This window comes from Pseudorasbora parva, chromosome 8 (assembly GCF_024679245.1).
Source record: "Pseudorasbora parva isolate DD20220531a chromosome 8, ASM2467924v1, whole genome shotgun sequence".
Classification (NCBI taxonomy): Eukaryota; Metazoa; Chordata; class Actinopteri; order Cypriniformes; family Gobionidae; genus Pseudorasbora; species Pseudorasbora parva.
In genome coordinates, this window is record NC_090179.1 from 20,430,243 (window position 1) to 20,443,650 (window position 13,408).

The 13,408-nt window shown below is 36.9% G+C and overlaps 1 protein-coding gene across 2 annotated transcripts in view; it reads right to left on the minus strand.

Moving 5' to 3' along the window:
* Positions 1-204: 204 nt before the first annotated feature.
* The window catches only part of nyap2a (neuronal tyrosine-phosphorylated phosphoinositide-3-kinase adaptor 2a), a 62,535-nt gene continuing 49,331 nt past the window's right edge, over positions 205-13,408 (minus strand). For both annotated transcript variants that reach the window (XM_067450306.1, XM_067450307.1), the window contains 3 exons: positions 10,283-10,441; positions 10,070-10,191; positions 205-5,882 (listed from right to left, as the gene is read on the minus strand). In XM_067450306.1, coding sequence (XP_067306407.1) covers positions 5,652-5,882; positions 10,070-10,191; positions 10,283-10,441 — 512 coding nt within the window. In that variant the 3' untranslated portion in view covers positions 205-5,651. The remainder of the gene's footprint in view (positions 5,883-10,069; positions 10,192-10,282; positions 10,442-13,408) is intronic.

Sequence of the window (13,408 nt, forward strand, 5' to 3'; positions counted from 1 at the left end):
ATCTTAAGTGAAAATTCAGCTTTGCCATCACAAGAATAAATTACATTTTAAAATGTATTAAAATAGAAAGCAGTTATTTAAAATGCTAATAATTTATTTCACAATATTACTGTTTTTGCTGCCTTCTTGCTCAAATAAATGCAGACTTAGTGAGCATAAGTCAGAGTGTTTGAAACCTGAATGACCAGACATATGACAGCGACATGCAAAAACATATGTATTTATTTCTGTCATACTTTGTAAATTCAAAAGAAAAACAATGATACAATAAGCATACTCTTTTCATTTGTACTCTTTTTTGACATTCTAAAATAAAAAATACTAGAAAAGGTAAAGACTGCAACACTCTGAGTGCAAAAGACACACACACACGCACACACACACTTGGACACCACTGTGCTTATGTTACACTCCCATAGTGTAACAAACGCGTCCACTGATTAAACTAGAGAATATTTACACACTGCAAAAACTCAAAACTGCAAAGACAGGTTGTGTGTGAATAAGTGCTTGTGTGTCAACTTGTTTGATTTGAAAAGTTATCTTACATATCATCATTCCTTTGAATTATGAAGTATACATTGATTCATTTTCTGATTTTTTTCCTTATTTTTCTTTTCTCCAACATCTAGGAAACGAAACGTTTCGTTTATAAGAAGAACCCTTTTGTATGGGTAAAATATAAGTGCACTGGAGAATTACTGCAAACGACTCTGGAGGAACAATAATCTTTCATTTTAGGCGGTAAAAGAACAAACTCCTGAAGCATTCTCAAAGTATGCCACGAAAACCCGTATTCTAGAACATTTCACATTAGAATCAGAATGCATCAAAGAACTCCACTTGCATCACAAGTGTTCTAGAACCTGTCTGGCTTCATTTCAGGTTCCATGAATGTATAGGAACTCGCTGTGTTGACTGATATACACCTGGTACTGAGATATCTAACTGTTCTCAACTTGCGATACAAAGATCTAAATGGTTTCAGATTCCCCCAGAAAGCTGAATATTTCCATTTTGGCTTTTAATCTTTTAGAAACTATAATGACAGATGATTAGATTCACTATAATACCATGATGGAATTCTAATTTGTATGGCTTCATCTCAATTTGTACACTGCATCCTATGAAGTATTTGAGATTAGAATTTGTGCATCCCAAATCACAGTACGTTGAAAATAGAAAGCATGATTGGATGATATACTTTTTCAAAATGTACATCCATGTAGAATCTTTTTTTTTTTTTTTTTTGGTGATATTGACCATCACAGTACCTTGCACTGCACACCAGAAGTTTTGCTGAATACTAGCATACTATTATTACTCCTGTTTTTTATGTTGAAGGTTTTCATTTAAGGTAATGCATGCTAGTGTTACTGTAATGTGTTAATGTTAATGTAGTGCACTCAGAAGTATGTACTTTCCCTTTTACAGTAAAGTACATACTTGTAGCACACAGTTTAAGTATTGCGAATTGGAATGCAGTGCATGTAAAGAACACTATGCTGTTACTGCCATCTACTGGTGACACATGCTACTGCATGTAGGGGTCTGCAGAACTGAGCACCCCTCTGTTTTTGGTTTTTTTACCTTTCCCCCCTAACTAATGCATTGATGTGTATTTTAGTTGTGGTAACTTTTGTCAGTTTGGATTATTAACCTTCATTTGTAAACCTTAATGACATCAATCTAAGCCCCTCCCTAAAGTCATTTATAAGTCACAGTGAACTCAGGTCTCCAAGGCAATGCTTTATACTTGGATGCCAGCTTTGTACATGTGTATGTGAGCATGTGCTGATACAATTTTTGAAAAGTGTACATGGTTTATATTTAAGAGTGTCTCTGTGTTGGTTTAATGTCAAGTGTGTTTTAAATAAGCACGTTAAGGTGTGTGAATGTGTGTTGTGGATGACAGTGAGGGGAGGGGCTTTAGACATCCGGTCCCATCTTTAGGGGTGTGGCTTGATCACAGCATGACATCACAGTCCCGCCCACAGCAGTGCAAAGAACTACAAAGCACAGTGTCTCAATGGCAACCACTGTACAGTAGAGCGTAAAACAGAGTTTGTGTCGCCATTTTTAATTGGCAGATAAACATCTGCATTGGTCCTGCAAATCACTGACAGCAAAGCCAGCCGATTGCTAAATGACACCAACACCTGATAACTGCTCATTGGCTATTTCACATCATCATCATCATTTAGAGATAAATTCACTTGTAAAAGGGCACTGTGCATCTCTCAAAGCCATCCTTATTCAATTTTCTAAATGCTCTAATATGTAAAAGGGATAGTTCACCTAAACATTAAAATTTAGACAATTTTCTCAACCTCATGTCACTCAAATACAATTTTCTAAACAAATAGCTTTTACATTTTTTTTGTGTCTCAAGTCGTACCAGTTAAGAATGACATGAGGGTGAGTAAATGATGACAGAAGTAAAAAAAAAAAAAAATTGGTGAACTATCCCAAGACCCAAAACATACTCTATGCAAGTACATGAATGCAGTGCTTGACTTCTCACATTTTTGTGTTCTGAAATATCTTACGATTAATAATGCAAGAAGACATCGCTAAGCATCGCCACAAGTGCACACAGATAAAAAAAGTGTCACAATTTTAACTCTACAGGGTATAATAGCTCGTCACTTAAAGGTGCACTATGTAGTATTTTTGCAGTAAAATATCCAAAAACCACTAGGCCAGTGTTATATATTTTGTTCAGTTGAGAACTTACAATATCCCAAATGTTTCCAGCTATTTGTAAATTGTGAGAAAATTTCTATTTTAACTAAGGACCGGGATGTTTCAGCGTAGCGTTTGAGCGAATCGCCTGTCAATCGCGTCATATCTGCGTTACCCTCGGTTTTATTCTGCAGAAGCGCTTTTCTCTTAGCAGTGTGAACATATCACAGCAGCGCCGAGCGAACACACAGTGGAACGTCATAACATCATTTTAAACACACTTAAATGTATCTAATATGATAAACAGAGCTGCTTTACCTTATACTCATGACGAACGTGACATCAGGAAACGCGGAAATAGTGCACACGCCTGGCGACTGTGTCCCGTCCCGTCATAATAAAAGCCCCGGTGTTCGCGGGCTGTGTGTTTGTATAACAATCACTCCAGCGGCCGTGCTCAGCTCCACAACACTCGGTCCTGCTCTGCTTTACACTACAGTAACGTTAATAACCGCATCCATTAACATGATTTCTGACCGATTCCTATTTTCCACCGGCTGTGAGGTGAAGACCACATGTCCCAACTGTGCTCCCACTTGGCGTCATCAAACTACACCTTTGTTTAGAATAGGCGCCCTCCAGTGGACGGAAAGTTTGTGGTTAAAAAAGCTACAAATATGTAATTTTAAGTCCTTAAGGGTACTGCCCCAGTGACAAGCTGTTGTAACCCTAAAGGTAAAGTGTTGACACCTTTTTTTTCTGCGTGGCATTGTTAGCATAAACTGTTTACAAGTTTTCCTCTATGGTCAGTTTTCTCTTTCAGGTCAAATGCCATCATGGCGGCGTAACAGTTTGAAAAGAAACTTGTTGAGCAACTTAGTAAAATAGTTTGCTAACATGTTTAGCAAGCTACTTGAATAATGACACATTTCATTTAATGACAAACTATAAAAATACACTATAATGTGCTGTAGGGATGACATTTTTAGGCCAACCCAGAAGTTAGCATCACACTGCTTCCCTTGACAAAAAGCAAATATGATTTTTCCATTTACTTTTGTTAACTGCAGAAAATAAGGTCTGTAACCAAAAGTTTGATTCTTACACAATTTGTTCTTAATAATCTTCACAAATGAACACAACTTTTATGAATTTAAAGCCTAAACTGCAATTGCCAGAAGTAAAAAGTTAAAGTTAGGATAACGTCAGCAATATTATTCTTTATGTAAAATCTACATGTTGGAAAGATAAATACATGGATGTAAACGCGGACTAGTAAGTAGATGACTTTTGCTGCTTGGCATGGTGTTTAATGTTGCAACTTGTTAGCAACTGCCTTTTTTCAAATCACTTAAAGCTTTAAAACAATCATGATTGGAGTATTACTTTTGTGTTTTATGTCCTAGAATACAATGAAAAGTATCTTGAATCTGGTTATCTATAAATCATGATGGTAATCTAGGTTTTAGGACTCATTCCTACAGCACTCTATAGCTATCTTGAGTTCTAAGATTTGTTACCGCCACACTTACTGAACCATGCATTTACAATGCCTTAGCCGTGTGTCTATTTGTATACTTGCATTTATTATGTTTTTGGGCCCAAATCGTTTGATCTGATTCCATTCTTAAACATGCAGAGAAAGGCATTTACTCTCCTGTCATTTCAAGACCGTGCTTGGCATCCTGGTGTTTAAGTGCTTATGATGACCAGTTCACATAAAGTCACTTGTGCTTGAATGCACCGGCATGGCTTTTTTGATTGTGTGGTAAAGCTGTGGCTGTAGCCTGGATGCACAGCATCTGATCAGTGTAAATGACGGCCTGGTCTTTACTTTCTGAGCCTTTTCACTATGATATTGCCTCTTGCCTGCCCTTGACTCGTGTTACAATGATATATGAGTGTGTAAACTAACAGTATGTCTGCATAGTGCTTCATAAAAGGACGGTGTCTGTATTCCAGATTTATAATCTGACATGCTAGAGGACCGGATTTATGAAATTTCATCATTCGATCCCTGATCATGCGCAAAGCGCCCACCCTAATTTCTTTGCCAGTTTTATTTTGTGTATGACTGACATGTTGTTGTTAAAGTTGAACATTCAAGAAAGGAGTTGAACAGCACCAAAAGTTAGGCTAAAAAGCAGCTGATATTAGTGTTTGTTTGTGAGTTTACAGCGCTCACAATGGAAATGTACCAGCTGACCTCAAAAACAGAAAGTGCCCTCACAGTTTATCTGACTGCACACTTAACATCTGACCAAAACCTTATAAAACAGCCCGATCCATACTATAATAACAGAGTTATCTCATAATCCAATCCGACGAATCAAACCCACCTAATATCTCACAATCCAGCCGATCACCTTCAAGCCCAACCCAGATGTTATAGGAACAACAGGCTGACAACTCACAATCCGACATTTAAAGTACAGACACCAAAAATATATTATTTTCAAATAAACTCTATGAAAAACAGACAATGAACAAAAGCGCCGTCCATGCCGTATAACCAAATGCATAGGCATCAAAAACAACTGTTTTCTCAATGGAATTACTGCACATATTTCACCATACATTTATAGTTAATTTAATTTCCCCAGACACACGGATGAGTGCCAAATATAGAAACACCCCCCCAAAAAAGGATAGAAAATAAATAGAAATACCATTTAGAAGAGGACAAATATCATCTCATGGGTTAAAAGTGTACTATTTTCTCTCTTAGATCTCATTTAGAGAGTTCCTCTTTATAAAACCACTAGTTATATTAATCATATTTAATATTAAGACAGTTATCTTCAATATAAAAATATCAAATATAAACCGCGATAGGAAACCAGGGAGATTTGAGGATCCTTCACTGCGTATGTCACGTAGTCCTGCTTCCTGCTAGCTGTCAATCAATATTTGGACATGCCCTCTCAGTCTATTCATCTCCATGGCTGTAGTTTGCCGGTCACCCTTTATATAGCTGTGTCCCAGAAGACAGTGGTTTGGGTGGAGTACGGAGGGGGCCCGTATTTTTTGCCTCCGTTGGTCTTCTTCCAGCTGGGCAGGATGGGCATGCTGTCCTGCTTGCACAGGGCTTTGTCTGGAGGTCTCTGCCTGGCTTTTATCTCCTTACAGAGGTGACGTTTCTTCTCAATCATCTCCATCATGGTGCTGTCCCCACATGCCCAGGGCATTGGGGGCATCTAATGGGTGGCAAGGATGAGACAATGTTGGTGCATGCAGAATTGGCTTTAATTTTGTAGTCCTCATATATATTTTTCAGTTTTTAGTGAAGCCGTTAACTGCGCTCCTTAATAATAAATGATGTGTTTAATAATTCATTTGTATTTAAAGTCAGAGCAGTCGGAATGTATTGCCATTTAGTTTAATTCTCTCGCACACACATATCACAATATCTTAATCGTGTACACACACACACAATAAACTGCCCATGCACCTGTACAAACATAGATTAAAACAATAAACACTTATATAGGCAACACAAAATCTCATGAGTGCACACCAGAGCTCTGTTTCAATACCTAGGGAGCTGCCTCACTGCCTACAAAGGCAGCTGTCTTCTAAGACAGCATTCTGATTTGACAGACTAAGCAACTTCATGTGTCATATTTATGGAGCTCCTTATGTGAAGCACTTATACTTTAGTTTGTTGTAATGTTGTAAAGCTAACAAAGTGATAATTCATGTGTCCTCATAATCAAAATAACTTTGAATAAATCATCTCTTGTGATGTGTTTAATGGTTTAAGGGCGGGACAATCTGTCAATCACATGACAATAAATCTGTAGCCAACTACAAACATCCAATCAATCAACCAATCCAATCCCCATAGAGAGAACAAATTCCAGCCCTACATTTTTTCTTGTTTGAGGAGCTGTTTCACTTGTTTTACATCTTGCAATTCTGACTTTTTTTCACCTCAGAATTGCGAGATATAAAGTCAGAATTGTGAGATATAAAGTCAGAATTGCGTTATAAAGTCAGAATTGCGTTATAAAGTCAGAATTGCGAGATATAAAGTTAGAATTGCGAGTTATAAAGTCAGAATTGCGTTATAAAGTCAGAATTGCGTTATAAAGTCAGAATTGCGAGATATAAAGTTAGAATTGCGTTATAAAGTCAGAATTGTGAGATATAAAGTTAGAATTGCATTATAAAGTCAGAATTGCGTTATAAAGTCAGAATTGCGAGATATAAAGTTAGAATTGTGAGATATAAAGTCAGAATTGTGAGATATAAAGTCAGAATTGTGAGATATAAAGTCAGAATTGCGAGATATAAAGTTAGAATTGTGAAATATAAAGTCAGAATTGTGAGATATAAAGTTAGAATTGCATTATAAAGTCAGAATTGTGAGATATAAAGTCAGAATTGCGTTATAAAGTCAGAATTGCGAGATATAAAGTTAGAATTGCGTTATAAAGTCAGAATTGTGAGATATAAAGTCAGAATTGTGAGATATAAAGTCAGAATTGCGTTATAAAGTCAGAATTGCGAGATATAAAGTTAGAATTGTGTTATAAAGTCAGAACTGTGAGATATAAAGTCAGAATTGTGAGATATAAAGTCAGAATTGTGAGATATAAAGTCAGAATTGCGTTATAAAGTCAGAATTGCGAGATATAAAGTTAAAATTGCGAGTTATAAAGTCAGAATTGAGTTATAAAGTCAGAATTGTGAGATATAAAATCAGAATTGCGTTATAAAGTCAGAATTGTGAGATATAAAGTCAGAATTGCGTTATAAAGTCAGAATTGTGAGATATAAAATCAGAATTGCGTTATAAAGTCAGAATTGCGAGATATAAATTCAGAATTGCGTTATAAAGTTAGAATTGCGTTATAAAGTTAGAATTGCGTTATAAAGTCAGAATTGGGTTATAAAGTCAGAATTGCGAGATATAAAGTCAGAATTGTGAGATATAAAGTCAGAATTGCGAGTTATAAAGTCAGAATTGTGATATATAAAGTCAGAATTGCGTTATAAAGTCAGAATTGCGAGATCAAAAATTAGAATTACGAGTTATAAAGTCAGAATTGCGTTAGACAGTCAGAATTGTGAGATATAAAGTCAGAATTGCGAGTTATAAAGTCAGAATTGTGAGATATAAAGTCAGAATTGCGAGTTATAAAGTCACAATTGTGAGATATAAAGTCAGAATTGCGAGTTATAAAGTCACAATTGTGAGATATAAAGTCAGAATTGCGAGATATAAAGTCAGAATTGCTAGTTATAAAGTCACAATTTTGTTATAATGTCAGAATTGGGTTAAAGAGTCAGAATTGCGTTATAAAGTGAGAATTGCGAGATATAAAGTCAGAATTGCGAGTTATAAAGTCAGAATTGCGTTAGACAGTCAGAATTGTGAGATATAAAGTCAGAATTGTGAGATATAAAGTCAGAATTGTGAGATATAAAGTCAGAATTGCGAGTTATAAAGTCAGAATTGCGAGATATATAGTCAGAATTGTGAGATATAAAGTCAGAATTGTGAGATATAAATTCAGAATTGTGTATTATGAAGTCAGAATTGTAAGATATAAATTCAGAATTGTGTATTATGAAGTCAGAATTGTGAGTTATAAAGTCAGAATTGTGAGTTATAAAGTCAGAATTGTGAATTATGAAGTCAGAATTGTGAGATATAAAGTTAGAATTGCGAGATATAAAGAAAATGAAAGCTGAAACTATAAAAATAAAATAAAATTCTAAATATACATAAATACTTGTATATTTGTATTAAAATAATACCAAAATATCACAGAACAGATATAATTAGGATTCATGCAATGCTGCCTTTAATTTTGGTCAAAACAAGGAGAAAGCGTAAAGTTACCTAAATAAAATTACCTATTGCTGACTAGGTTTTGTAACAGAGCATATACTTCAGACATGCACACACACACACACACACACACACACACACACACACACTTACGTATACACATGTACACACACACTTGTGCTTTTAAGGAAGGAAGTAGCAGACAGACACAGAAAGTACAGTGGACGCGGAAAAGAAGACATCAATTTGACAAGGTTTTATTTAGATTTCTGCTTTGTTGGGGTTAGTTTTATCCCTCGATTTTAAGATTTATTTGGGTTAGTTAAAATACAGCCACTAACAATTAAACACACAACTGGGGAGTGAGAGTAGATCAGACATACTAAACACGTGTTTTCTGATTTATGTTATAATATATATAATAAGAGTGTAATTTGTGTAAGTTTTGTATTGAATATGACCCTATAAAAGAGTGGGTGTTTTCACGATGGCTGTCATCAGTTGTGATATAAAGAGCATGCCTTGGTAAGTTTGTGTAGTGAGTTGTGTAACTGACTCCCCAGTCTCTGTGAAAGTCATGTTGACGTGGAAAACAGAATCTTTATTACAGGATTTTTTTACATATTACAAAGTAGCTCTAAAAACCTGTTAAAATAAGGCCACACAGACAAACAGAAGAGAGCATATGATGTGACTCTGATATAAATGCCATGTCTAGATACATATGTACACACATCAAACATCTTTTAACTGTATAACTCTTTATATATATATTTAATTAAATTTAAAGTGGTACTTATGGCTCATTCTATTAAAGATTGAATTACTCTTACATAAAGTAAACATAATGAAAACAGGAAAAATGTAAGTGTTCTGTTTATCAAATAAATAATTGCAATTAAATATTTGTAATCATTTGACAGCCTTAATATAAGTATTCAGGCAGTGCCGTAACTGTCACTCAAACAGTCAATATTTCAATCAGTTTTGGTAAATAAGTCATGATGATGTCAATGCTTTGGATTCGGGATCTTGCTTTAAAGAATTCGTTTTTTCCCCATATTATACCATTATCAGCTTCTGTGTTTGATGTTTGTACATCTGAGGAACCCAGCCACAACGCCTGACACATTGTGATAGAGACGACACAGACTGAGGAGGCTGCCGGTCGAGAGTAAAGCTGTCCGCCGGCGCTCTGAAGAGCTTCTCATTCAGATCGGTTAAACCTTTTTTCAAGTGCTAAAACTGCCCGATATATAAAACCCTGATTGTGGATCTCTTGGCATAAGCTCACCGAGGACAAATTAAATGTGAGAGCCTCTTCAGAGCATGATGGGAAGGCAGCCCTGATCTGGACCGAACACAAACAACACACACATACGCATCTACGTAGACAGATGATGAGCGCCGCGAGCCAAACAAAATGCGCGGAAGCAGCAGACAGAATAGGATATACACACAGCAGTGGGGTCAAAGGTCAAAGACATGAAGGTTTTGCCGGGCAGATCGACAGACACCGAGACAGGAACCGAACTCCACACGCATGCGATCTCTCGCTCATTCTGAGGAATAAGGGGGTTGTACCTGGAACGGTGTCCCGCACTGAGGGGCGGAGCCATCGGAGGGGTGTCTTTGAGGCGTTCCCACAGGGGACGGGACTCCTGATGTGGATGCAGAGCGACCAAGTTTACACCCGGCTTTTGCTTCTATAAAGGAAGAGAGTATGTTAAATGAGTGTCTAAAATCGCCATCCTTGGTTGTTTTTATCTGATTATTTGTCACATGGACAAGACCCACCCCCAAGCATGGTGGTCGGGCTGATGGAAGAGCGGCCAAACCGACTGGGCGTGGCTGTGGGTGTGGCTGATTGTCCTGTGGGCGTCTCCCAATCCTGTGATTTTGGAGAAGAGCTACGAAGGGCTCTGTCCCTACTGTCACTTCTTCCTTTACCTTCACCTAGAAGAGAGAAAGAGAGGTAGAGATTTCAGTATTCAGTAAAAGTCTATGTGCCTTGAACTCTCTGTCTTTATGAGAATGATTGCAGTTTCATGAATAAGTTGTCTGGCTATCACCAGACCGAGCTCTATTTAAGATTGAACATTGTTCTGGGGAGTCTGCTCTGTATTTTCTACTGGACAAGAGGTGTGATCAACGAGCATTATACAAATGACTCTGTACGCAATTGGATAGTCCTTCAAAACCAATCAGACCACAAGAGGTGTGATCAACATGCAATGACCCATCGCTTCTCTATCTGTCATTGTGTAAAACCAACCAATAGCGCGGCAGGAGGATAAGCCAGTCTGCGATTGGTTCCCACAAAAGTGTAACAGAAGCAGTAAAATGAATGTGCAGGTTTCCATACTGAGCTGCAGGGCGAAATCAAATCGCCGGCAGATTAGGCCGGGTTTACCCCTATTTTTATACAGTCTATGGTTTACCCATTCTAATGAATAAGTGCTTTGATTTGTAATAGTGCTGCAGAACAAATATATCACCGCTAGGTGTCACGACTGAGCTTGGTGTAGCAAAATATATTGCTATTACTATTTTTGCGGTATGTAGAATGCATGCTGTGAAATGTATGCAGAATTTTTAGAGCATACTATCCGACAATATGATGCACTTTTATATTTACAATGTGATAAACCAGAAATTATATCTACAGTGTTTTGTTATTTATTATTTGATCACACTGCCAAGACATTTTTACAAACAATTATTATATTTATTATATATTATTTATTAATAAAATAACTGGACACGATTTGCTATATTAAACATGAAATGTAGTTAAAGGTGCTGCAAGCGAAATTTTTCACTCAACTAAGGCATACAAATACGTTTGCAGATATTTTGTTTGCAGATATTTAGATTACATGCAAAATTCACATACTAGTTTCTCTGGAAAACAATGCTATAGCCAGTTATTCTAATTTGAAATGTGCGTTCGTTGTTGGAATGTCTTTATTTTTGGTCTTTACCCAATTTTTGGTTTGCCCAGTAGTATTTCAATACCCCGGGTTGCCAGTTGATGGAAAACACAGCGTACTGCAGCCATGGAAGCAAATAAACTGGGTCAGAAATCGCAGATTCTACCCGACCTAAAAAGCCTCGGCATCCATCTAAAAATCAACTCATCAACTCACAGGGTATATACAATATACTTACTTAGGGTATATACAATCCTGTACATACAATATATATATCCTGGTTTAACAAAGGGAAAAAAACAGTCTGCACATCAGGCATGGTCCAAAAGGCTTGTACCTAGTCTCTTAATGAGTCATGCGTGTGTTTTGGGCGTAATGTGCAATAAACCAATCAGTCTACCATTCCCTTTAAAAGTCAGTAGTGCTCGCACCATGGCATGGGATTTGCTATTTTCATGGCGAAATTTGCGAGCAAAAAAAGACTGAATGCTTCTCCAGAAAAGAATCCTTTTATTTTTTATAGTATCATTTTTTTGTGCTGCTCTGCATCCCTGTCGGTGTAACAAGCAGAGTGTATGCTTGTTTTGTCCCCGCCTATAGGCACATACTATTAACTTTCCCTTTATATAACACACAAGTTTTTGTTGGTGTAGTCGTTTGCAGACAGTTTCAGCACCCCAAAAGATGGGAGCGAGTGCATTTGATATTTAAACGTGTGGCTGAACGTGAAAATGATAACTGCGTCGGACACAAAAACTAGCAAAAAAGACTTGCGCTTGCCTGCCGTCGCATTGCGCCGGGTGTTTAATAGAGCCCTGAATGTGTGTAAGTCTCCTTGTCTTCCATTATCAATTGCGCTCGCTCCTGTTGCATGTCCTCAATCTGGCAACCCACGTGTCGAGTCTGAGGAGGAGGGGGCGGGAGAAACAAATCTCTCCACCCATTTCAACCACTAGCTGTCAATATAACATACTGCACCTTTAAGTCATTTGAAAACTGTTTGGATTGGTTCACACATAGTATTTTGATAGTTGAATCAGAGGGCTGCAGGGATGAAATCTTTGGACACAAAAACTTGGAAACAAGTTTTTTAGAACTTCTGTCCTGAAGTCAGTGGGTATTTTGACTGGGTTTTAGGTTAAATATCTAAAACAAGGACTGTATTAACACAAACTCAAGATATTTTAGTTTGATTCTGCAACATAAAATACATCAGTAATACCTTCTTGAATTTTTTTAAAGCTTTTACTTGTCTTAAAGAAGGTTGCTAATGGCTAATTTGGGACTACAGAGGTTGTATGGGACATTAAATGTCATCAAGCCGAACAGGTAAACTCATCTAGTCTGCTTTTGCAAACTATCTCAAACTTTCAGAGAGAGAGTTATCGGAAGCTTAATGGTGGTGATGTTAAAGTCATGCGACCACGATGTTGTTTGTTTATAGGCTACAATCCAATAATCCAAAAGCAAATGGAAAAACCAAGCGAACCAGGGTGATGCTAACTTCTGCTATGTCATCACTGCAGCCCTTTAGAGATACCAATATTCTATAGCATTGGTATCTATAAAATATTTTAAAACCAGACTGGTTAAACCTTACTGTTTCAACATGTTGAACCGCTGATGTGCGCCAGAATGCCAGAACAGGCGGGGGAAAGCAAATGGGAAATCATTGTAAGTTGATGTTGTAAGTTGTAAGTTAATGAATGCCACGAATTTCAGTTTATTCTTCATACTTTTGCCTCACGTAACTAATGATAAAAATACATTCCCATTAAACATGATACTTAATCGTGCATTTATATATAAATAACATCAACAATGGCTATTTTAAATTAAGGATCAATGAATAAATACTGAAACAAAAAAAATAAGAAATTAGATGTATTGATTATGACTGCACAACATGGACCTATGGAACAGATGCACGTTAACCGCTAACATATAACGTTAATCTATTCACATGTTTTCTCTCTTAAAATGTAAGCGC